General features: G+C 33.0%; 1 protein-coding gene across 3 annotated transcripts in view; it reads left to right on the top strand.

Moving 5' to 3' along the window:
• The window catches only part of LOC142322056 (uncharacterized), a 49830-nt gene that overhangs the window by 12721 nt on the left and 12504 nt on the right, over positions 1-24605 (top strand). For all 3 annotated transcript variants that reach the window (XM_075360682.1, XM_075360685.1, XM_075360684.1), the window contains exon 4: positions 12950-13049. In XM_075360682.1, coding sequence (XP_075216797.1) covers positions 12950-13049 — 100 coding nt within the window. The remainder of the gene's footprint in view (positions 1-12949; positions 13050-24605) is intronic.

Below are 24605 nucleotides of genomic sequence, written 5' to 3'. Positions count from 1 at the left end.
TGGTAAAATAGACAGCATACAGGAAAGTTAGGAAAATTTTGGGGTACATAAATTAAAATGTAATAATGTGTTGAACAAAGATTGTACATCGATTTATAATACGAAAGACAAAGTCGATAGGTGGGTGGAATTGTTGAAGTTATACGGAAAAAATAAATTAGAAAATGTTGTTATAGAGGAAGAAGAGGAAGTCGAAGAGGATGAAAGGGGAGAAACAATACTAAGATTGAGTGGCAGAAAGGCTCCTGGAATAGACGGAATACCTGTTAGAATTACTGTGTAGTGCAGGTGAGGAAGTGATTGATAGATTATACAAACTGGTGTGTAATATTTTTGAAAAAGGGGAAGTTGCATCAGACTTCAAAAAGAGTTACAGTTATGACACCAAAGAAAGCAGGAGCAGATAAATGTGCTGAGAAAAACAAACTAACATACTTGGCATTTATAGACCTAGAAAACACATTCAATAACATAGATTGGAAATAAAATGTTCAGCATTTAAAAAAACGGCAACAGTAATAATTGAAGCACATAAGAAAGAAGCCATAATAAAAAAGGAAGTCTGACAAGGATGTTCCCTATCCCCGTTAATTTTTAATCTTTATATAGAACTAGCAGTTGATGATATTAAAGAACAGTTTAGGTCCAGAGTAACAGTACAAAGTGAAAAGATAAAGATGCTACGATTTGCTGATGATATAGTAATTCTAGCTGAGAGTAAAAAAGATTTAAAAGAAACAATGATCGGCGTGGATGAAGTCCTAAGCAAGAATTACCGCATGAAAATAAACAAAAACAAAACGAAAGTAATGAAATGTAGTAGAAATAATGTAGATAAACCACTGAATATAAAAATATAAAGAGAAAATATTACAGAGGTAGAAAAATTTTGTTATTTGGGAATTAGAATTGCTAAAGATGGATGAAGCCAGGAGTGATAGATTTCATTCAGAAATATAATTTGTTTACATCAAAAATCAATTTAAATGTCAGGAAAACATTTTTGAAAGTATATGTTTAGATCATATATGGAAGTGAAACTTGGACAATCAGAGTACCTGAGAAGAAAAGATTAGAAGCTTTTGAAATATGGTGTTATAGGAGAATGTTAAAAATCAGATGGGTAGATAAAGTGACAAATGAAGAGGTGTTGCGGCAAATTGATGAAGAAGAAGCATTTGGAAAAATATAGTTAAAAGAAGAGACAGACTTATAGGCCACATATTAAGGCATTCTGCAACAGTTGCTTTAATATTGGAGGAAAAAATTGTACAGGCAGGCAACATTTGGAGTATGTAAAACAAATTGTTAGGGATGTAGAATTTAGGGGGTACACCGAAATGAAACAACTAGGATGTGTAGGAAGATAGGGAATCTTGGAGAGCTGCATCAAACCAGTTAAATGACTGAAGACAAAAAAAAAGTATATAATGAGAATATCATCTACATACATACTATATCCATGTTAAAATTTTATTTGTATGAACAATGCCATATACTAATTTACTCTCAAAATTCTGTAAATGTATTTCTGACATAGTTGCTGATAATGGAAATCCCATAGGTAAGGTATTTTTTTGTGTGTAATATCTATTAATTCCAAAATAGTTTCTTATAATAGCAATTATACCTTTAATAAATTTTGGATCGTCTTGTTACTTTTTATTTTTATGGTATTGTGTATAGATATGCTAGAGGATACATGTTAATTATGTCATAACTTACTAATCTGTTGTCTGCTTACATTTAACCTATTTAATTTATTTACTGATTCTTAAACATTTTTTATATTAAATATATTAGGTAAATTTATTTTATTTTTAACAGGGGGAGATTTAAAGGTTGTATCAGGATATTAAATTGATGAACTTTTTGGTAGTTCAGTTAATTTAGGGGCAATCAGTTCAAAAGGATGTACTGAGGAGTGGTATTTTAAATTAATATTGGTTTTTTTTTTATAAACTTGTTACTTCCAGAAATTTGTTGCTTCATTAAGTTATTATACTTTTCAACTGTCATGATAACCGGTGCATTTGTTTTATCTAATTTTACCATTAAAAGATTGATTGTATTTAATTTTTCTTGTAATTTGTAAATTATTTGTTTATTGATAAATGGTTTATTAGAAATTTTGTGTTTTTAATTTTTTTGATATTACAGCTGATAATAAGTGATTGTTCCTTATCTGTCGGATTCATTCTGTTTGAATTTATTTCAGAATCTACAACAATGCTCTTAATATAATGTTAATTTTATTATTAATTAAATTGAATTTAAATGCATTAGTGATACTTTATTTTTCATTATCATTAAAATTGATATTTGTTAAATTTAAAAACGTATTAACTTATTTGAATTTATTTGAATTATTAACATAATGTTTCTGATAAAAAAATTCTGTATCATAATTTCATGAGTATTTTTTAGATTATATTTGTGTAGTTCTACATTAATTTCAATTAAATTTTTTATGTAGTCAAAAATGAAGATTTTTTTGTGATGTTAAATGTGTATTTTATGTAATTCAATATTTATACAATTTCTCTTATAGTATCCTTGTTTAATGTGTTATTTGGAAATTCTTTTGTTTTTATCATGGTTTTATTGTAATAGAAATTACTAATTTTGATGATTGCGTATTTAGGAATTAAAATTAATTTGGGCATGATTTATTAAAATTTATTAATAGTTTCAGTGGCGGTTTGAATGTTTTGAAATCATTAAAAAAATTCAAACTGATTTTTAATCATAATTTAATTTATTTATGTGTAGTAATAAGTACATGTATGTAAAAAAAACTCGCTTTTTAAAACAAAATAATGAAATGACACAACACATATGATGCATCTGCGGGCTGGTGATCTTTTAATCTTTATTATTACTGTATTTCTGCTTATTATTATTATGAGTTGTCAAAGCTTGTTTATGTTTTTATTTGCTATTATATCTATACATAAAACAAACACATTTATTTTTAGTACAATTATTATACAAAAACAAACTATGGAATACTGTTATTCAAAACAAATCAAAAATACGAAAAATTATAGATTGTAATTAAAATTATATATTAAAATGAAATTTATTCATTTCGTTCAAGATTCTACAAATTTTTTATACAAATCTTAATTACAAACAGAATACAAGTAAATGGGATGTTATTCAAATTTTGCGGTACTGATGCTCACAAAATATTAGAAGGTAAATTTGTAGGCATTTGGTTATTAGCAACAGGAGTCTGTTCGTCAAAATTTTGTTCTGTAATAAGTGTCATGTTTTCGTTGTCATCTTTTCCAGTTTCACAATAGTAGTCACTATCATCCCCCACCCATTGTATGAGTCACTATCACATAAAAATCTTCATCACTACTATCGTTTTTTTTTTTAATTTTTAATTCAAACTCAGACATTACTTTTTTTAGGTACAGTTGGCTCTTCGGTTGTGAAGGTCCCGGTATTTCATATGCCATATTAACTAATTAAAAAAAAAAGAACCTGAATGAAGGTACGACTGCTACAACAATGTGTAGGACATTCAAGATTTCCAGACGAGGTCTACAGCAAAGGCAAAAGCTGAGTTAATAAATCACCGTTGTAAATGTCTACCAAGGCATTTACATCAGTGATATTCCAGTGAGGCCAAGCTTATTACTATGAGATTTAAAAAGTCAGAGGGCGATAGATAACACCCGTTAAAGCCCATCAGGGCTATGAAGGGGTGGGTGGTGTGGCGACCGGAATGTCACTAGGTGTGTATCTTCCCCTATGGGGTTGGGATGCTACAACAACATAGAACGTAATGACTGCAGTTAATGCATGTGTGGCACACATGGGCTGGGGAATGAACAATAAGAAGCTGCCATTTATGCGTCATTGTTGCTGAACATGTTAAATGTGTTTATAACTCAAGTTTAATATGCATTTTAGGAATCAAAATTTGTTTTTGTTTGGTTAGCATTTATAATTATTTTACTGAAACTGATCTTTTTAAGATTTATATGTAATTAGTACATGATATCACTCGTACATGTAAGATTTAGTATGAACAATATGGTATGTTGATGATATTTTCCTTATACCCTATGTAACCTGGTAAAAAAAACAATGAATATCTAATATTAAACAAAGTAAATTTTAGGTTGAAAATTTAGAATTCACATTTGAAAGTGATAATAATAGAATATTAAATTGTTTAAATGTCATTTTCAAAATAAACAAGGACAACCAAATTGGAACATCAGTATATTGAAAACCTACATCTAATAATAAAATAATTCATAAAAAAATCAAATCATCCTTCTTGATCTCATAAAATTACCACATATGGTTAATGGAGCAATCAAATACTTACATAACAAAGAAAAGTTAAGTAATGAAATAAAACATATAGCGTCATATACTTTACTTAATAATATTACCGTACAACCAGTACATAGTAAGACACAAGAGTGAAATATTCACATAAATTATTTATTTACTAATATCACTGAAAATATTACTAAAAATTGCAATAAAAAAAAATTAAACCAGCATGCAAACCTTAGCCGGCCTCTATGGTGTAAGTAGTAGCATCTCGGCCTTTCATCCGGAGGTCCCGGGTTTGAATCCCGGTCAGGCATGGCATTTTCACATGCTACAAAATCATTCATCTCATCTTCTGCAGCAATACCCAACGGTAGTCCTGGAGGTTAAAAAAAAAAAACATTCAAACCTAATAACCATATAATAAAAAATTAAAAAACCAAAATACTAATGATAATAAAATAAACAATCCGAGTGGAATTTATAAAATTAAATACGAGGGCGGTCCAGAAAGTAACCTAGGTTTGTGCCTAGCATGGAGATGGGTGGGGATAGAGCTGCCATCGTGGCGCCAAAACATTTCTACACTCAGTACGCTTAAAGTTGTCATAGTGTGTGGATTGTGATTTTTCTACTTTGTTCGTGAGTTATTGAAATGTGCACTTCAAAAGAAAATCCCGCGATTTGCGAGATACATTCAGTAATTAGATTTTTACTGTAAAAAACCTCAAACCAATTGAAAGTTGTCAGCAACTTTGTGAGGTGCATGGAGATGGAATAATGAGTGAAGGTGGAATGAGGCAGTAGTGCATTTAGTTTAAAAATGGCCACATCAATATTCATGATGAGGATTGCAGTGGACAGCCTAGCCTTGTGACTGATAAATTGATGGTGAAAATCAACTATAAAATTCATGAAAATTGCCACATTATGATTATGGAACTCTCGCTTCATTTCCTGTGAATTTCATGAAGTTTACTGTATGAAATTGTATTGGGGAAGCTTGGTTATTACAATTTTTATGCAAGAAAATTGTAAAAACCAAAGAAAATGGGCGCCAAAAATTTAAGGGGGCAGATTTCTACAGAGAAGGAATTGAACAGCTTGTGCATCGCCAGGATAAGTGCTTCAGTTTAAATGGCGACTCTATGTAGAAAAATAGTTTAAGATTGTCCCTTTCATATGTATATAATAAAATTTATTTTTTTTATTTCAAAATGTAACTTACTTTCTGGACAGCCCTCGTATAAAGAGATGTGATTGAACTTATATAGGAAAATTTAATAGATCTTTTAAAACTAGATTTCTTGAACATTATAGAAATTACAAAAATAATAAATTAGGTTTAATTAATATGGCAGATCATCTAATAAACAATAAACATCACATTTAACATAAATTTATAAATATTAAAAATGAATAAAGATTACATAAAATTAAATATTAGGGGAAAACACGCACGCACACATACATGCGCATGCATGCACCCAGGGTGTACTAAAATGGTGGGCAACTACATTTCAGATTCTGCATGTCAAAATGAACAAAAAAAGTCCTATTAGAAAAATCTTGATTTCCACTTTGTTCTCTTCTCTGATTTTTTATTAATGAAACATTTAACCAGGTATCCCACGAAGAAACTGAGAAATTTTCAGGACATGTTTAACTGGTGAAAATAATGAAGAAAGTTCATATAATTTTTGATACCCAAATTAGGGAGTAAAGTTGGTGGTTTCTTATATAATTTGAGCTGGGAGATAGGATAAAACAGATCCCAGAACTGTAACTCCAGTAGTTTTTAGGATATCCGATGTGAAACACAAAATTTGGTGTCGAAAAACAAGTTTTACTTTGTTAAATGACTAATAAATGTGGAATATTTTGTAAAAAAACTTGTAGAGAATTTAATTCGGAGATAATTAATATAAATACAGCCACTCCACTTTTCTGCTCTTCTCTCACCAGACAAATGAGTGCGCATCTAGTTACTGAGCGAGGTTAACTTGGTTTTATTATATCTAAATTAGTTTTAGGTACAATTTTTCTCTGAAAATAATACAAAATAAGAAGCATTTTATTAATTTACAGATGAGTTTATTTCAGTAGTAATGGTGTTGTAAACCTTCAAAACCACCATTCCGTACTTACTATCAGAACAGTAATAATGATTTTCCGATCAATGAAATATTAAATTTTTGTAAATTTAATTTAAGTGTGGCAAAATCACTTAATGTTCCTGCTTGCGTGCACGTGTGCAAAAAAATAATAAAAAACCCTAATGTTGAAAAATATTAATTTGGATAGTATGGGCTTAGATTCAGATGTTTTAATTTATTTAATTTTGAATAATTAAGTGCTCTACTTTTAGTTAACACTGGTAATGTAAGATATATTTAAGGTAAGCAGTTTATCCAGGACCACTCCCAGATACTTAACTTTTGTCTCAAAGGTTATTTTTTCCCTGAGATTTTCAGTTGTCTGGCTGTAGTGTGTCACTTGCATGTGAATAGCATGGCCATGGACTTTTCCCTGTTTAGCCACATATTAAGCCATGGCTCCATTAAATCCAGCTGCTGTTGGAGCCCCTCGACCGTGTAATCCATATTTCAGGATATGTAGAAGTATGCCATATCATCTAAGTATAAAGGTTTTTATGCCTTCCAACAACGGCATATCGTTTGTATATGCAGTGTACAGAATCTGCAAAAGTACTGCCGCCTGGGTAACCCCAGCGGATATCACCCTGGTAGTTGATAAGGTTCCCCCAACGTGTACTGTGAACTGTCTTACCAGTAGGTAACACCTTATAAGCTTGACTTGGGGGCCAGGAACCGTCGTGTGACTGAGTTAATATAGTAGGCTGTCATGCCAAACTTTATCGAAGGCTTCAGCCACACCCAAGATAACGGTTGTGGTCACCACTTTCCTTTTTAAGCCTCTGACAAGGCAATTCACCAGTTGAACTAGTTGGAGGGTCGTCGAATGGCTCTCTGAACCCAAACTGTTCAGGCCGAACCAATCGGCCCCAAACATCGCCAAAGTTGCTCAAGGAAAATTGGAGATCGTCCTGTAATTCTGGGGGAATGTAAACATTTCCCTGGTTTGGGCAGGCAAACCTTCACCGTTTTCCAGCATTCTGGAAAATACCCTACAACAAAATGGATGTGAAAAGGGTGGCTATGGGAGCTGGGGGCACGTTCTGGTATGGTCGGGTCTTGATCCCGTCCACCCCTGGGGACTTACAGGGGCTTGTGGACGTGAGAGCCGCAGTCACTTTTGCTTAAGTTATGGGTCTATTTCATGGGGGCATCCTCTATCTCAGCGAAGTAGTCCGCGAGGAAAGACTCCACTTTGGTTGCATGGTCGTTCGGGCCGGCGGAGTTTGCAGTGAACTGTTCCACCAGTGTATCTGCGAAGACCTCTGCCCGGTACGACTTTGAATAAGCCAAGAAATCTCGTCATCCCAGCACTGGGTGGTGAGGCTTCTTTCCTTCGCGTAGCCGTTTATTCAACCTGAATACCAAAGAGGTGTCGTCAGATATCGTGATGAGGTAATCTGCAATATTCTTCGCGATGTTTTGTCAGCAGTAATTTCACCCTGTCTGTTTGTCCGTAAAATGCCCGCTTGTTGTTGGGGGACGGGGTGAGGCATATCTCCTCCTCAGCCGCTTTTCCAAGATTGCCTCGGAGATGTGAGGTGGGAGATCGTTAACGGAGGGGCCGTGCGGTCTTCTCCATAGTGCTGTAAGACAGAGCCTTGTATATAGACGACGTGACGCAATCGACTGTGTTGTCGATGTCCTCCATTGTGGTCAGGAGTTCTGGATCTACCGGCCTGAAATCCCGTTGGAGAGCCTCGTGGACTTTCTCCCTGACCTTCGAGGTGTTGATGGTGAGTTTCGCCCGGCTACTACTAGGCACAACTCCAGTAAGATCGGAGAATTTACCATTCTCCGGTCTTACCATGTCGGTTCTGTAGGTGAAATAGTTTTGAAGGTCAGTGATTTATTCGATTTGAGGTGCGTTTCTGCTAACAATATCACATCAATTTGTAGGTCATCGGCCAGACGCCATAGCTCTGTCGTCATTCCTACTATGGAACACGCGTTCCACTGCAGCAGTCGCAAAATTTGCTTAGCCATATCGGGTGAATAAGGTCATGAGACATTCAGTTAAGGACTGGAAAAGGTCCCTAATAAATTTCGCCTGTAACAGGCGGGGCAATACAGCAAAAAATTTGGGCAGGACCTCCTTTAATGACATCCTCGACAGAAAGTAGTTCCCAGCGCTCTCCTTCGAGGATGCGGCTTCCGGATTTTTCCCGCCGGGGCAGTTGTGTCTTTGATGGGGGCAGAGCCGCAGGAGTTTTTGTGGGTTTTGCCGCAGTTTGATTCATGGCGATCACTCGCGGCAGTTTTTCCGGATTTTTGGCTTCTTTTGTCACGTGTGGGGTAGTCTTATTTTGGTTTTGGCCGGTTTGCGGCCGCATCCTTCTTGGTGGCCGAAACCCGTTGGGGCTTTTGCGGTGTGGGAGGAAGTGGTGCCTCTTTTCCCACCACTGGGGTAGCTGTGAGCTGAACCTCTTGTGGCTGAGGTTCTGGTTCCCCTTGGCGACCCGTGCCCAGCTACACCAGTCGATGATTACAGTCTTTAGTGGAGTGCCCTTCTGTCAAGCAAAGTACTTCTTGTAATAAAGGCATCCCCTACAATTTCAAAGGGGTAAGGCCCTTTGAAATTCGCGCACGAGGTGGGCTCTTGTTGTGACTCGCCGTTTCATGTTCACCACCACATTTGATACAGAGCTATGGCAATAGTTTGACAATTGGCTGAACCTTTGACATCTGTGGCATTGAGGGTGGCCCACCTTGTGACACTGTTATTTTACAGTAAAACATGCTGTCTAGGTCATAGATGCCCCTGGTGGCTGGCTTACTTAAGTGCTATAAGGCACGTAGGGGTCTCCCTACCATCCCTTGTGGTCAGCTTTTTCTCTAATGCCATGTTGTAGCCTAGTGAGGAGAACTCCTCTCCCACTTCTTCACAGGTGGCCCCAAAGGGGATACCCCGGACCACGACTTTAAGCTCCCTCTCCTTAGGGAGCTGGTAAGTGTGGAAGGCGATGGATGCCCTTCAAGTACAGAAAGCTCTCCATTTTCTGGAAATCGCCTTGGCTGCTTAATTGCAGCCTTACTGAGAACTCGATGCTCTTTGCGACCAGGCCGCCTGCGGACTTTGGCAGATATGGCTTTTGCCAACGTGGGCCACTCCCTAGGGCAGTCTGACATTATGGGCAGGATTTTCTCCCGCTTGACTGGAGGTTGTGAGGAGGGTTTCACCTGCCACTACCATGGTGGCAGCTGCTGTTTCTGCACTGCACTTTGTTGTTGTTGTTGGCTCCATGGATTCAATGTCCACGGCTACCAACACCTCATGCTTGGCCCTTTTTCATGCTTCCAGTGTTATAAACTCTGCTCTGCCAGAAATTTCTGGGGAGGGAGAACAAGGAGGTGGTTGGTGATTAGTTGCTATTAGCCTAAATAAAAAAGATTTAAATCTAAATTTTAACACTAACTTAAGTTTAGATTCACGAAAGAAATAAATTGATAAGTGGAAACGGCTTATATATTAGCTTATAAGATATTTATATTTGACTGATTATGGTGTATTGGTGTCATTTATATTTTGTAACAGTATTTTTTGATCTATTGTTGAAGATGTTTTTTGTTTCTTTTGTTTTTTAGTGGGAGTTTATTAACAATATTAAATTTCTCATTTGCCATGTTCCTGCTTAAAAAAAAAAAATATATATATTCTTAACAGGACTGAGTAATTTTTCATAGTAAATTTGTAACTAAAATGGTTTATGAATTAATAGTAGTTACATCTACTTAGTTCAATCTGTATTTTGTATATTTTTTCAAATTTATTGTATTTAAATGAACATGTCTGTGTTTTGTTAGAAAAGTAATTTTATGGAAAAAGATAAGTTTCTTTCATTGTATTATTTCTGTTATTTGCAGATCTTTTAAGTGTTGTGATTTCATTTTAATAAATTATCACAAAAATTTAAGAAGAGAGAAAATTATCTTGACATCTTGTCTAGATATCTCGCTTTAAATAACTGTTACATATTAGTTAGTTTGTAAAAAAAATAAAAAAAACAAATAAATTAATGATTTTTAGGCTTATTCATAGTTAAGCAAGAACAAAATTAAAATTAATGCAAGCTAATTTAAAGAACCAGTTGTTTTTTTTTATTTATTCTTTCTGTATATATATTTTTTATTTTTTTAATATAATGATGGACCTGAGATTAAAGAAATACCTCTGCAGTGTGTCTTAATCAGTGCTTATTATGCACTACTTGAGATATTATTACCCATAATTTTGCAAGTGTGCCAGGAAATGATATAGTGTTCTCCTGATAAATAGAAAAAGACTGCCTTTTTCTATTTGTTGTGAAGTGTATTAAGAAATGTTTGTACTGCAACGTAGATGTTCATAAATTCGTTTCTGAAAAAGTAGCGATTAAAACATGTGGCCTTGTTTACAAGCCCAGTTACATATTAGTAACTGGCTACAGTTTTGCATGATAAGAGTTGTCTGGGATATTTAGACAGCTTTTCCAGATAATTTTGAGTACAGAACCTCTATTACCCCAATATTAGTCTGCTGCATGGTTTAGTATGTCTGCTGAATTTTCATTGGTATTAAATCTGTGGTAGTTGTCACATACTCTTTCTACAATGCTATATTAGAAAGTTAATAATTGAACACTCCCAACGCCTTTCCCATTGGTTATTTGGTTTATTGAACATATTGTAATATTGTAAGGACAATATTTAAATGTATAAAAATAACTTAGATTTTTTTTACTTTCTATTTTAAACTTTACTCTTTGCTACAGCTTTCAGATGATAACATTTAGCTTGGTTTTTCAAACCAAACAACATGAACATTTCAGTTATCTGAAACATTGCAGCTAAATTATCTGTTTTTTCTATTCTTATTCAAGGTTTTTATGAACCTTAATATTTTTGGAAGAGCCCAAAGTAATTGTATGCTTTCACATAGTAAAAGTTGACAATCAGATTTCAGCTATTCTGTAACACTTTTGCTCCTCTAAATGTTTGATATTGAATTAATTTTTTGTAGTAATATTCTAAATTTATATGTGAATTGCAATTTTCTTGGTGATTTTGTTGTGTAACTATTTTAATGTTGTGTCTGTTTTTTGTCTGATCCTCTTTACTGTACTTTTATAAAAGGAAGAGTAGATATGAGAAAAATCTTTATATTTTTATTGAAAATAGGAACTGTGTTTTTTTAAGTTTGTGTCTACTCACAGTGTAAGTAACATTGCTTTACTTTGTGCTATCTTTGACATAGTAAGTTGTAATTGGAAGTTCTCATTAAATACAATTGAAGTTTTAAATATTGTAGGGTTTAATTAGACATTTGTTGTACAGTTAATAGTGCTATTTGTTTTTAGAGTATTGGAATTATCTTTATTGACCTTAACTTTATCTTTATTATAAGTAAAAAATAATATAAAATGTACTCAGGACAGTGGTTATAATTTACGTGCAAAAATTATATTGTACAATAGTAAACAAACACATTCCACATTATTTATGAATAAGAATCTGAAAAATAAGTATGTGGCAGTTAAGAACTTATGAAATTTATGTAGAAAGTATTCTGGCTTTATGGAAAAAAGTATTTTTCGTCTGATAGTCCCAACTTTTTGTTAAAATATTGATACGTAAGGTTCAATATTGAATTATAAACTTCATAGGTAATTGTTAAAAAATACTTTTAATAGTTAAAAATTAACTACTTAAATTAATTAGTACTTGATTCTTTTTTTTGATCCAGCTCTATCTTCTTAATAGCTAATGAGCAGAAAATTATTTACTGGAGGCTTAGTAGATCAGTAACTTTGAACCCACTGGGTTGGTCTAGTGGTTAACTTGTCATTGCAAATCAGCTGATTTTGAAGTCAATAGTTCCAAGGTTCAAATACTAGTAAAGGCAGTTACTTTTATTTGGATTTGAATACTAGATCATGGATACCAGTGTTCTTTGGTGGTTGTGTTTCAATTAACCACTTGTCTTCGGAATAGTTGACCCAAAACTGTACAAGACTGCACTTCATTTAAATTTCATACATATCATCCTCATTCATCCACATAAGTAATACCTTATGGTGGTTCCAGAGGCTAAACAGGAAAGAAAAAGAGAAACCATTGACTCCCCTTTGGGACTGTCAGTTTCTTAAGCTAAGGGGTTAAGTTTCTTCCTATACATGGTTTGTACAAAAAGCTGAATTAATGGCTGTTTGCCATCAGGTAAAGCTTGTTCTTCTAATCTTGAAGATCTAATTAAATGGTGTAGCATTCTCTTTAAAGCTACACTAATATGCTATTTATTAGCTTTTCAGATTTTTCCTGCTTTGGATTTTCTTCTGTTTTGTATAAATTTTACAAATTCTTCTATTGTGTACCCATTTATTCATTGCAAAAGAATTAATATTATTTCAGTTTGTAACAGGATCTCAGTGGTACAGTTTTATTGTATTTGATAACTTTAAATGTGTATTTATTTAAAATTATTGATATTGTGTTATTTTGCATCTTCTATTCAGGTTAAAGGGCTGTCATCCATGACTAAGGAAGCAATTGGTGAGCGAAGTTCAACACCTTTACAATCTCCAGTATCTTCAATAAATGGCATTACTCCTTCAGGTAAGATATCTTATTTAGTATCTTGCTGGTTAATGATAACAACAATCCATGGTTTACAGACATTCTACTTAAAGGAAAAAGGAAGTTAAGAAATGTCTAGGTCCTGTGTAAATTGTAAACTATATCCATTAACATGGTGGTGGTTTTTTAATGCCTGGAACATTTCATGAGCAGTGTTTAACAAGCAGGTTCTTGTAAGTAATCATAGTTAAAATATTGGATTTTTTTAATGGCTAATAACCATAGTGTTATCACTTTCAACCATATTTTTTCAATTTCTGATTGTTGATAACACCTAGAGATTTTCTTTTTCTTAGCTTTAAGTCCGTACAATTTCCTTTTACCTGTCCAAATCACATTTTACCTGTTCACATTATATATTGTGTCATAGAGTTTCTGTGTGAAATCTTCGATGTTAGAGGAAGGTGCAGGGATAACATTTCTGCAAATCAGCTAATTTGATAATTGAGGGTTGTAAGTTATGGTAGTTGGTCATGGTTAGAAGAGGCCATATGAAGGCAATAGTAGGTTATGTAAATACACTAATGGAAATGTCTGGTGAGGTATTTACATTGGTAGCATCCTGACAGAGGCCAACTGTTGACTGTCTTGTGTTACCAAGTTTAGAGGGTCCAAAAGATGATTTCCAGTAAAGCCCATCAGAAGTAAGAATGGAGGGGTGGTATGATGACTGGGATTGTTACAAGGCGGGTGGGTGTCTTCCCTATGGGGTCAGGATGTCATAGATTTAAATTTAGTCTATTAGGGCAGAGATTCTGTGATGTTTTGAATGATGATGTGGTCAAAACTGAAAACACTTATTTGAGTTTTAGTTTGTATTTTTTAATTCTTATAAGGAACACTTTATGTCCACTCATTGATGATTCATATATAGGATGTTAATAAAGTAAGGGTTTATATATTATAAGTTAATAATAATAATTATAAGTTAATAAACCATGTTATGTGGTTAATAGTTAATGTATCCGAAGTGGGAATCATTGCAAATATCCCAATTCGATATACCTCCTTCGATATACCATCTCTCTGGTAAGTGGATTCAATTTCAATTTCTGAACCTGGTTTTATGTGTGTTAATTACATGTTCTAAAATTCTAGAAGCTGTTAAATGTATTACTGGGTTTGTGTGCTACTGTGGTTAAGAAAGACCAGACAATATTTAACTGTAAAAAATGAAAGAGACATTTTCAGAAGATAATTGATGGTCATTAACAAAGTCCTGATTGAATTTGGATAGTAGATGCAGAACGAGCTAGATTGGATGCTGAAGAGGTTAGACAAGGTACAGAATGAGTGAGGGAAGACTGCAACAAAATAAACATTTCATTCACAATGGAAAAACTGAAAAACAATACATGTGTGGGAAGTGGTGTTCACTTGTCATCATCATTTACTTATTAAAGTTGTAAAGAGATTGATAGAGAAAAATCTAAAAGCCATCGAATTATTGATCAGGAATTTGTGTGCCAGATTGCATAAAAATATTGAGCCATCTAAATGAATTTGTTTGTTTAAATTTGTTTGAAGAGGTAGTATCAGTTTTGTAGTCAGAAATAATATTTTTAAAGTAATAGACAGTATGAACAGTGATAAAATAAGATTTATGCAGAAAATAATCTAAAACTGGTGCAAAAGAATGTAATTTGTCAAATGAGTTTATTGGTGTAATAGTTTGAGAATAATCTATTATATATTTTTTATATAAATATTGTATAGCTTGTCCAAGCCTAATTGGCACAGATCTGATGAACAGCATATCTTGCTGCCTAATGAGCACAGGTTTATAATACTATTCGATTAAAGACAGTATGTATATGGTACGACTATTGTTTATTCCAATCAATAAACAAATTCACATCTTATATTTATTAGTTACTTATTTAATCCTGAGTTTATGTATTATTAAATTAACAATTTATTTCTTCTTCATAGGCTGAATTTACGTTTATCTTCATATACATAAAATATTTCTAAAATTTCTAATTTTTTATTATTACTTTCGTATTCAATCTTTACTTTTTCAATTATTTCTAAATTATTTTCCAACTAGTTATATTATGTTTGTTAATTATTAAATGGTCTGCTGCATTTGAAAAACCAATTTTTTTATTATTAAATGACCTAAAATGTTCATTAAATCTATCTTTAAAAGTCCTATTTGTTTTTCCAATATATATTTTTTCACAATTATTGCATTTTATTTTATAAATACCAGAAGAATCGTATTTATTTTTTACTTTATTATTTTAATATGTTAAATGTTTTATTACATGATTATCATGAGGTTTACAAGCAGGTTTATATTTTTTTATCATTATAAGCATTAATTAAGTGTTCTATAATTTTATTTGTGTACGAATAATTTATATAAATTTTTTCATTGTTTTGTTTTCATTTATGGGTTTTAATGTAGTAATATTTATGTTACTGAAGTATTTGGAATTATATTCTATATATATATATATATATATACAAGAGGGTTATTTTTTTTCAAGGTCAAATAAAAACCCGTGCAAAAATCGGATGAACCTTTGTGCATATGTGTTGCGCAGCGTCTCTAGTATGGCCTTCAATCACGCTGCGTCACTTCATTTAGTTCTGAACACGCAGCTAGCACGTAAACATGTCTACAATAGCATCTCCCGCCAAGTGTGAAGTGCATGCGGTAATTCAATTTCTTCAGGCTGAGGGGTGTAATGCAGCTGAAATTCATCGACGAATAAGTAATGACAGCAAAGTGCGACAATGGTGCAGGAACTTTAAAGCAGGACGTACAGATGTTCATGATGCAGGCGGTCAGGGAAGGAAGTGAGTGTCAACCAATGATCTCGTTGAGCGAGCGGATGAGGCAATTCGGAAAATCGTCAGTTCACAATTTCTGTATTGAGTGATTGGTTTCCTGAAATTTCAAGGTCAGCTCTCTACACCATTGTGAGTGAGAGACTTCAGTACCACAAACTGTGTGCGAGATGGGTTCCCGAGATGCTGTCCGACCATCACAAAACAATGAGAATGGACGCCTCCCTAACACAAGATTCTAACACAAGATTTTTTGAACACAATTGTCACAGGGGACAAGACATGGGTCCATTTCGAAACTGAAGAAACAAAAGAACAATCCAAATAGTGGATGCATTCTCATTCTCCCAGTAAACCAATGTTCAAGTGAACCTTCTCCAACAGAATGTGTATGGCTACTGTGTTCTGGGATCGGAATGGAGTTCTCTTGGCGGAATTCATAGAATGTGGCACGACCATCACTGCAGCCTCATAATGCGTGACTCAATGTCTACGAAGGGCAATTCAGAATAAGCGGAGAGGAATGTTGTCATCAGACATTGTCTTTCTCCATGACAATGCTCGGCCACACACTGCAGCTGTAACAAAGAAGCTCCTGCAGCGTTTTCATTGGGAAGTGTTTGATCACTCACCATGCAGCCCGAACTTGGCTCCATCCAATTTTCACCTCTTTGCTCATATGAAACGCTGGCTAGGAGGACAACATTTTGACACAGGCATCCTGCAGACCAGTGTAGAAACATGGCTGAAAACACAGGCGGCTCCGTTCTATGACGAGGGTATTGGAAACTTGGTACCGCGCTATGACAAATGTCTAAATCGGAGTGGTGACTATGTAGAGAAATAGCGTAACTATGTAAGTACTTGTTATAAATAAAAATTTTTTTTATTTTCAGTGTGGTTTTGATTCCATGACCGATCGGACCTTGAAAAAAAAATAACCCTCATATTATTGATCAATGAGAGGTATCTTACCCATTCTTTTTAGCTATATTCTTTATTTCATTATACAATTCTTGTTTATCATGTTTTTAAAAATATTCATTTTTTGAGACCAAGGATGGTTGGAATTCCTGATTGTAATAATTTCATTTGAGGTAGGTTTTTTATATACCCCAGTTATTATTTGATTGTTTTCATTTATTTTAATATTTAATATGTAATATTTTATTTTCCTTTTATGTTCAATTTCATATGTAAATTTTAATGTTTCGTGAAAAGAATTTAATTTATGTAAAATTATTTCTTGTTTGTTATTTATACTTGGTTCATATATAACTAAAAGATCATCTACATATCTGACCCATAATAAAATTTTATGTATATGATTTATACTATAGATAATTTTACTTTCAAATTCTTGTAGATAAATTTCTGACATTACCTCAGATTCCCTAGATATTGTGATTTCTTGTGTATAACATGTACCATTAAATTCAAAATAATTTTGTTTATAAATATTTTTAATTATAGTTTTAATATTATTTATAAATTTTTGGTTTCACTTGTATTTATTAGTTTTTTATTAACAAAATTGTATAATCAATGGGAATATTAGGGTACATGTTAGTTATATCGAAGCTTATCATTTTTGTATTATTATTTATATTTAATTTATAAATCACCTCATTCCTGTTTTTTATATTATATTTTTATTTTAAATTAATTTTTGATCTAATTATTTTATCAATAATTTTAGTAATTACATAACTAGGAGTGGTCTTAACTGTTCACGGAGGGGGGTTACCTTTTTTGTTAATTTAGGCAGACTGATTTTGGGGGATAGGTTTATATGGGTATGTTATTTTAATTTATTATTATAATTAAATATTTCTTTGTATTTAACTATGTATGAAGTCTTTTGTAATTTTTAGAAATTTTTTGGTTGGGTCTCTTTTTAGAACTGTTTTCATTTCTATATTTATTTATTGAATCATTATATTCTTAAAAAGAAATAATAACAGGAGTTCCTGTCTTATCCGATTTTATTATTATAAATTTATTTTCTTATAATTTATATTTTAGTTTAAATAATTTATTTTTATTCATTATTGATTTTTTATTTTTTGTTATGAATTTTATCTTTAAGTTTATTCATTTTATTTCTTATATCATTTTGTATTTTATCTTTTTCTTCATTAGTACAATTAATTTTACTAATATTGTATTCTGAATCTATTATCGCCCTTTTAATAATTTTATCTATATTATTATATATTATTATTTTATCTATGTATTAAATTTAAATGAATTTGCAATTATTAATTTTTCTTCATCTTGGAAAACAACTTTTGTGAAATTTACTAAATTATCATTTATTTTAAAATTATCTGACTTATCTTTTATATTATCAACATCTGTATGTTTCATCGGTTCTACTCATTCCATTATTTATTTTTTGATTTGTATTATAATTATCATTCTTATTTATTGCACCATTACTACTATTTTTCATTTTTATCAAATTATTTTTTCATAATTTGTTTTTATTATTTACTTTTTGCATAAATTGTGTATATATTAATGTTAATTTTTATATAATCATAGATATGATCAAACATGATGTTACCCAAAACTTTTATAAATAAATTCAAATGCTCATTGTACAATTAATTCAACATTTGTACAGTTTCTCCTATAGTAAGCATATTTTATCTCTTGTTTTATCCTGAAATTCTCTGCATATGTTTTAGTTTTACATATAATATTATTATGTTAAAAACCCTTAATATTTATTTATGCATATTTAGGTATTATTTAATTTTAAACAATTTTTATTAAAATTTATAATCATACATAATTTTCTGTGTAAATTGTAAAATTTATAGGTCAGTCTTGCTTGGTTGGCGTTTATTATAAATTTATTTAAATAAAATTTTTTGTAGTCCATAATCTCCTTTGTACATAAAATCTAGCTAATTATATAATATAAAACTTATTCAGCCACTTCACAAAGTACAGAATAAAGAATGAATCTGCAGACAGAATTTGATAGGGACATTCTTATGAATATTATTTAAGTTTGTAATAAATTGATAAGGAATTTTAAATAAATTAGGTAATCAATACAGTACTGTTTTAACATATAGATGTTAAAACAGTCATGTTTGACTGAACACATTTATTCTATAGATGTTAATATATCATGTTACCTAATGTAAAACTAAAAAAGTAAAATTTTGATACAAAAAAATTACTGAGGATGAGCTTATGCTTGAAAGAGGGCTTTAATGTGAAAAAAAGTAAGGTAAGAATGTTCTTTAATTCTGTACTTTGTAGAGTGGCTGAATAAGTTTTATATTACATAATTAGCTATATCTTTTTTTATATTATAAATTAAATGATTACAAACAACATGAATCATATGATTTTTGGCAGGCAGTTATGCTAAGACTCAGATTTCTCTTTAAAATTTAAATCTCATTAAATTCTTGCTTTTTTTGTTACTCTTATTTAATGAATTTTTCTAATATAGTTGGTCAATCTAGTGAAATTGTAAAAGTAATTTATTTGCGTTAAATTAGTAAATTTTTGTCGGCTCTGTTCTTATGGTAGTGAATTGATTTAATTATTTTGCACATTATGTCTAATTTAAGTGGAAAAAACATTCACCACCAAGAGAAAGAAATTATACACAATGTTTTTAATTACATGACAGGAGAGGTTGCAGTTAGAATGTTTGTTAGTGACTCTAAAAACATTTTAGAACGTGTTTCCTCTGCCACAGAGTCTCAAAAAGAACAGTTTTCGAATTTCTGGTGAAATAGCTTTGGAAAAAAAATTCAGTTCTCCTTGCAAAGAAATAAAATGCAAAAAGGAAGTGACAAATCCGGACAGTTTTGATTGCAATGCTATACGATGTAAAGTGTTAAAATTTTACTTAACCGAGGGTGCTCGCCTTTTCTAAGGAAACTTACCATAAAACTAAAAAGTGATGGGATATTTAATGGGCAAAAAAGTAGCTTACAGACACTTACATTAAGCATGGCATTCAAATGGAAGAGAATCGGCAATAACAAGGCAATTCTTATTGAAAACCATAATATTCAGTACAGTTTGTGTATTTGAATTAAGTGGAAGATTATAGAGTTTAAGGAAGACCAATTGTCTACATCAATGAGATTTGTATTTTAAGTTCTCATTGTCAACAGAAATGTTGGCTTCAAATACGTCTGAGTGTTTTGCTGTGCCAATTTCAAAAGGAGAAAGTATAATAATTATCCATATTGATGGTGAAATGGGATTTCTTCCCAACTGTTGGACAGTTTGGAAAAAAATATTCCTCAGGTTTGCAAAAAAACATATTATCATTCTCAGATGAACTGCAACATGTTTTTAAAGTGGCTAAGAGAAAAAATTAATGCCTAACTTGCTGAAGAATTCACAATGCTGAAGAAAGCTGAGCACGGAATTCAGCATCAACAAAAAAACTAACGATTGACTGGCTGCAGACTAACAGCTTAACATTCCATGAAAATTTGACGAAAGTTCAGTTGTATGAGACAATTAAAAAAAATAAAGATAATATGAAAACATATCAGATAGATAAAGATAAAAAGAGTAAGGTGTAGTAAGGTATATAAAGAGTAAGATAAGATAGAGCTTTGGTAAGGGTGCTCTTAAAACCAGGAAAGGGATCCTAGTGAGGTCGGCAGTTATCGACCCATCAACCTCTTGCCGGTAATCAGCAAGTTGTTTGAAAGGCTGGTTGTGGAACAGCTCTGGGAAAGCATTGAGGGTAAACTGTTTTCTAAATCAAGGCCAGTATGGCTTCATGAAAGGGATTGGCACCGAGGATTGCATCTTAAGTGCTCTTGCTGCGGTGGAAAGCGCCAACTGTAAATGTTTTGGCAATTTTTATAGACATAGAGGCAGCATTTTCTTTCTTGTGTTGGAGTTCTGTCCTCTATGAGTTGGAATGCTGCAATGTTCCTGTAGCCCTACAGGCCGTGGTACATGACTATTTATCTAATCATATGATTCTGTTTAAGGATATGCACCTAGTTGTGGAAAAATCCGTTACCAGGGGAAGCCTGCAGGGTTCTGTTCTCAGTCCCCTGCTGTGGAACCTGGTATTCGACAGATTTCTGGGATTAACATTTCCATAAGGGGTCACGCCCCAGGCATTCGCCAATGACTGTCTCCTTTTAGTTCGTGGTAATTCACGACCACAACACCACAACTAGAAGACCAGGCACAGGCGGCCTTGTCAACTTCAGAGGGCTGGATGGACATTCAAAATTTAAAGGTTTCTGTGCCCAAGACGAAGTTTATGCTTCTCAAGGATGCAGACAAATTATCATACAGTCGTAACCTCCATATCAAATATAAAGGCTGTGTAATCAGCCAAGTTAGATTTAATAAGTATCTAGGTGTTTTGTTTCATGGAAAGTTGCTGTTTAGCAACCACATTAGGCAAGTAGCAGCAGACGTTGTCTCAGTGATGTACAAACTTAGAAGGATTGCTCGGAAAGACTATAGGTTGTTGGGCCGTCAAATGTACATGGTGTACTGAGGTGTCTTCGAAAGCATGACCTCTTATATATGGTGCCCATTTGGGCAGATGGGTTGGATATGAATAGAGCACTTATTCAAAATTTAAGGAGTGCCCAATGCAGAGCCTTATTGTATGCATTGTTTTTTTTTAAAACAACCTCCTACGAGGCTACCACTGTATTGGTAAAGCCTCTCCCAATTGATTTAGTAGTGAAAGTTCGGGAAGTCATGTGGAGATTACAAAGAGGCCGGGAGGCCGAGGTATTTGGGATGTGGTTTCGAGCCGGGCCAGTACCAGAGCAGAGCGGAACGGAGATCACAATGAATCGGATTAAAATTATGTTCAGTTGCCCATCTCCCGCCTGCAGAAGAGGTTGTGCAGAGCCTCGCACGGCAGCTGGAATGAGACACCACAGAAAGGAAAGATCCTTGTATACAGGATTGTTTATACAGGATTTGGGGGATGGTATGCCTCGAGCTCGGTTTTAAGGGCACCCGTTGCCCTTAAGAACTTGGGTGCTCACGAACCATACTAACTTGAACCAATATCTGTTTTGGTTGGGCCTAGCAACTGATGAGCTACGGGTCTGTGGGGAGGTCCAGTCAAATGAACACCTGATGTTTGACTGCCCTGCTCGTGTGGGGGGGGGGGGCAGTAACCGGGCCATCCTGGAACTTAGAGGTCATGGGGAAAATTAGCCACACTCACAAGCGGGGAGTCAATGTGGTGAGATCTGCATTGTCAGACCGTATGGAGTTCCTAGATGTGGTTGCTTTGTTCGGCCGGCATCCGTAGTTTGCTTAAAGGAAAGACTTACGTCATTGCCGTGGGAAACTAACCCTCAGTATGGCTGACCACCAGCCAATTATTATGGCCCCAAGCACTATAAAATGGTGGACAGGTACTTGGCTGGCATTCAGCAACCTAGTCATGGCAGCGAATTGCTGCCTTGAGGAAATAAATTTTATTATGGATGTCATATATATTTTTAGTAGTTGATGGGGTTCGCCTAACCATTTCAGCAAATATATGAAGTGAGCGGTTAGGACACGTAAGCCGGTGGTGTGTGGCACTGCGCTTAGTCTACTCACGCTGTTAGATAAGCTGTAGGAGCTATATTAAGATGCTGGTTGCTAAACTGTTCGAGGCTCAGTTGCTGTTTGTGGCATAGACATTCATTCGGTCTTATGCTGTAGGGTAACCCAATGGAGTGGTGGCGGGACAAATGACAAGCAAACCAATATAAGATGGATAAGATATTGGAGGAAGGCAAGTTCCCTGTTTTATGCCTACCCATGTATCAACCTGATTTGAATCCCATTGAGATGATATGGGCTTGGGTGAAGAACCAAATCTCAGCCAAAAATGTACAATTTACATTTTTGTAGATAGCTGCAACAATAGAAATTTCTCATAAAATGTTTGCAGAACTCTTGGTTGAGGACTGGATAATATGCTGTGAACATGTAAAAAAAAAATGAAGATGAGTATCGCAAGCTGCAAGGATCTCTAGAACAACAAATTGAACATGTCATCATCAATTTGGGAACTAAGAGTTCATCAGAATCATTAGAAGAAGACGAAAACATGCAGTAGGGAGTGAAATGCTACATATTCAGCAACTTTGTATTATGTTAGTGCTAGTTACAAAATTCATAACGAAATACATTATAACATAAAGTGCAAAAGTTCTACTGAAAAAAGGATTGTCGAGCTAGTAAAAACAATTATAAAAACAGAAAAACAAGAAATACCTATATTTCAAGGTAAAAATTTATTTAATTTTTTTTTTTACTGTATTTAAAAATAAGTTAGCTAAATATTTATGAACTGTTTTATTCGGTTATGAATGTATTTTTTTTTTTTTTATATATAAATGGCAAAAAAAATTGATTATGTTTATTTCAATCAATACAGATATTCACATCATAAATTTTTTATAACAGTATAAAAAATACTAAAAAAAAAATTGTACCGTAAATTAGTATAAAAAAAATTAGTTAATTTTAAAAATTACTATGAAATAAAAAAAAGATTTTACTGTATATATACCGCAAAGTTGATTATACCATATATATATATATATATATTGTGTTCTGCGAGTAGCATATTGTAGCCCCACGCTATCTGGGCACCCATTGCTTTGATCAGATCTGTGCCATTTTGGCTTGGACAAGCTGTATATCCTTAAAGAAGTGAGTTTGTTTAGAAGCAAACTTAAAAACACCTACCTATCTGTGTAAGAATTTTTTTATGATAACGTGTAATAAAATAAATGAACTGGAAATAGAAAAGTCTTCATTTTTTTAAAAGAATAAAGTAAATTTTTGTTAATTTCAGTAGAGAATTTACTCTTTACAGTTAAGTAGTTTATTTTTAAAAAATAACTAAGGAAAACATTAAATTGCTGCTCTTTTGGTTAGAGTATTAGAGCCCAAAGTTTTTTACAATATCAAATTTTTGTTTTTCTATATCCTGTAGTGCCACAGCCCTTCTATTTCCATTTAAAAATTTTATTGCCCTCTTGTGGTTCCCTTGGCAGCTTTGTGGGTATGGTAATCTCAATAAAAAATGAAATTGTTTCAAGGTAGGAGCATTTGCTAAATTTAATTTTCCAGTGCTGAATTGTTGAGAAGTTATACGGATCCTTTGTAACTCTGGAATCTGATTTATCTTTTTTTTTATTCTTTGTGTTTTTATTGTTGAATCTTATAAAATATATTATCTGAGAGGTGAATTTTCATGTTTGTTTAGGTTGTAAATGTTTACATTACTCGGGAGGGGGTTCACTTTACAATTACAACATAGTTTACTACAAGAAAATAATTTAGTAAATAAGTTCTTTACATGTCTGTTTCATTTTAGTTAAATTCTGTGGTTGGGGGAGGGGGGTCTGTCTTTATTTAGATCTAGATAACCATGTAATATTAACAGTTAAAATTAGTAAGTATAATATTTTTTTAAATATTCTGCTTTTATTCTGGGGAGTTCAATGGCTTTAGGTTTTATTCATAAAGTTATATTATACCCTCTTTAATTCAAGGTTTGCTGTATGTGGATTGCTTAGTTATTATGTTCTGCCACATTTCAACATTTCTACTTTTCCCCTTGTCAGCATACACTTTGAGTTATTAGTATTTTTTAATTGTAAGGGTGTTTTAATTATGAAATTTTTTGGTAGTGATCATTTTTAGTGATTTATTCATAACCAAGTCTTTATTCTCCATTGTATTATTTTA

This window comes from Lycorma delicatula, chromosome 3 (assembly GCF_047948215.1).
Source record: "Lycorma delicatula isolate Av1 chromosome 3, ASM4794821v1, whole genome shotgun sequence".
Lineage (NCBI taxonomy): Eukaryota > Metazoa > Arthropoda > Insecta > Hemiptera > Fulgoridae > Lycorma > Lycorma delicatula.
The sequence above is the reverse complement of the archived record's forward strand: the minus strand, read 5'-3'. Positions and strand labels throughout refer to the sequence as shown.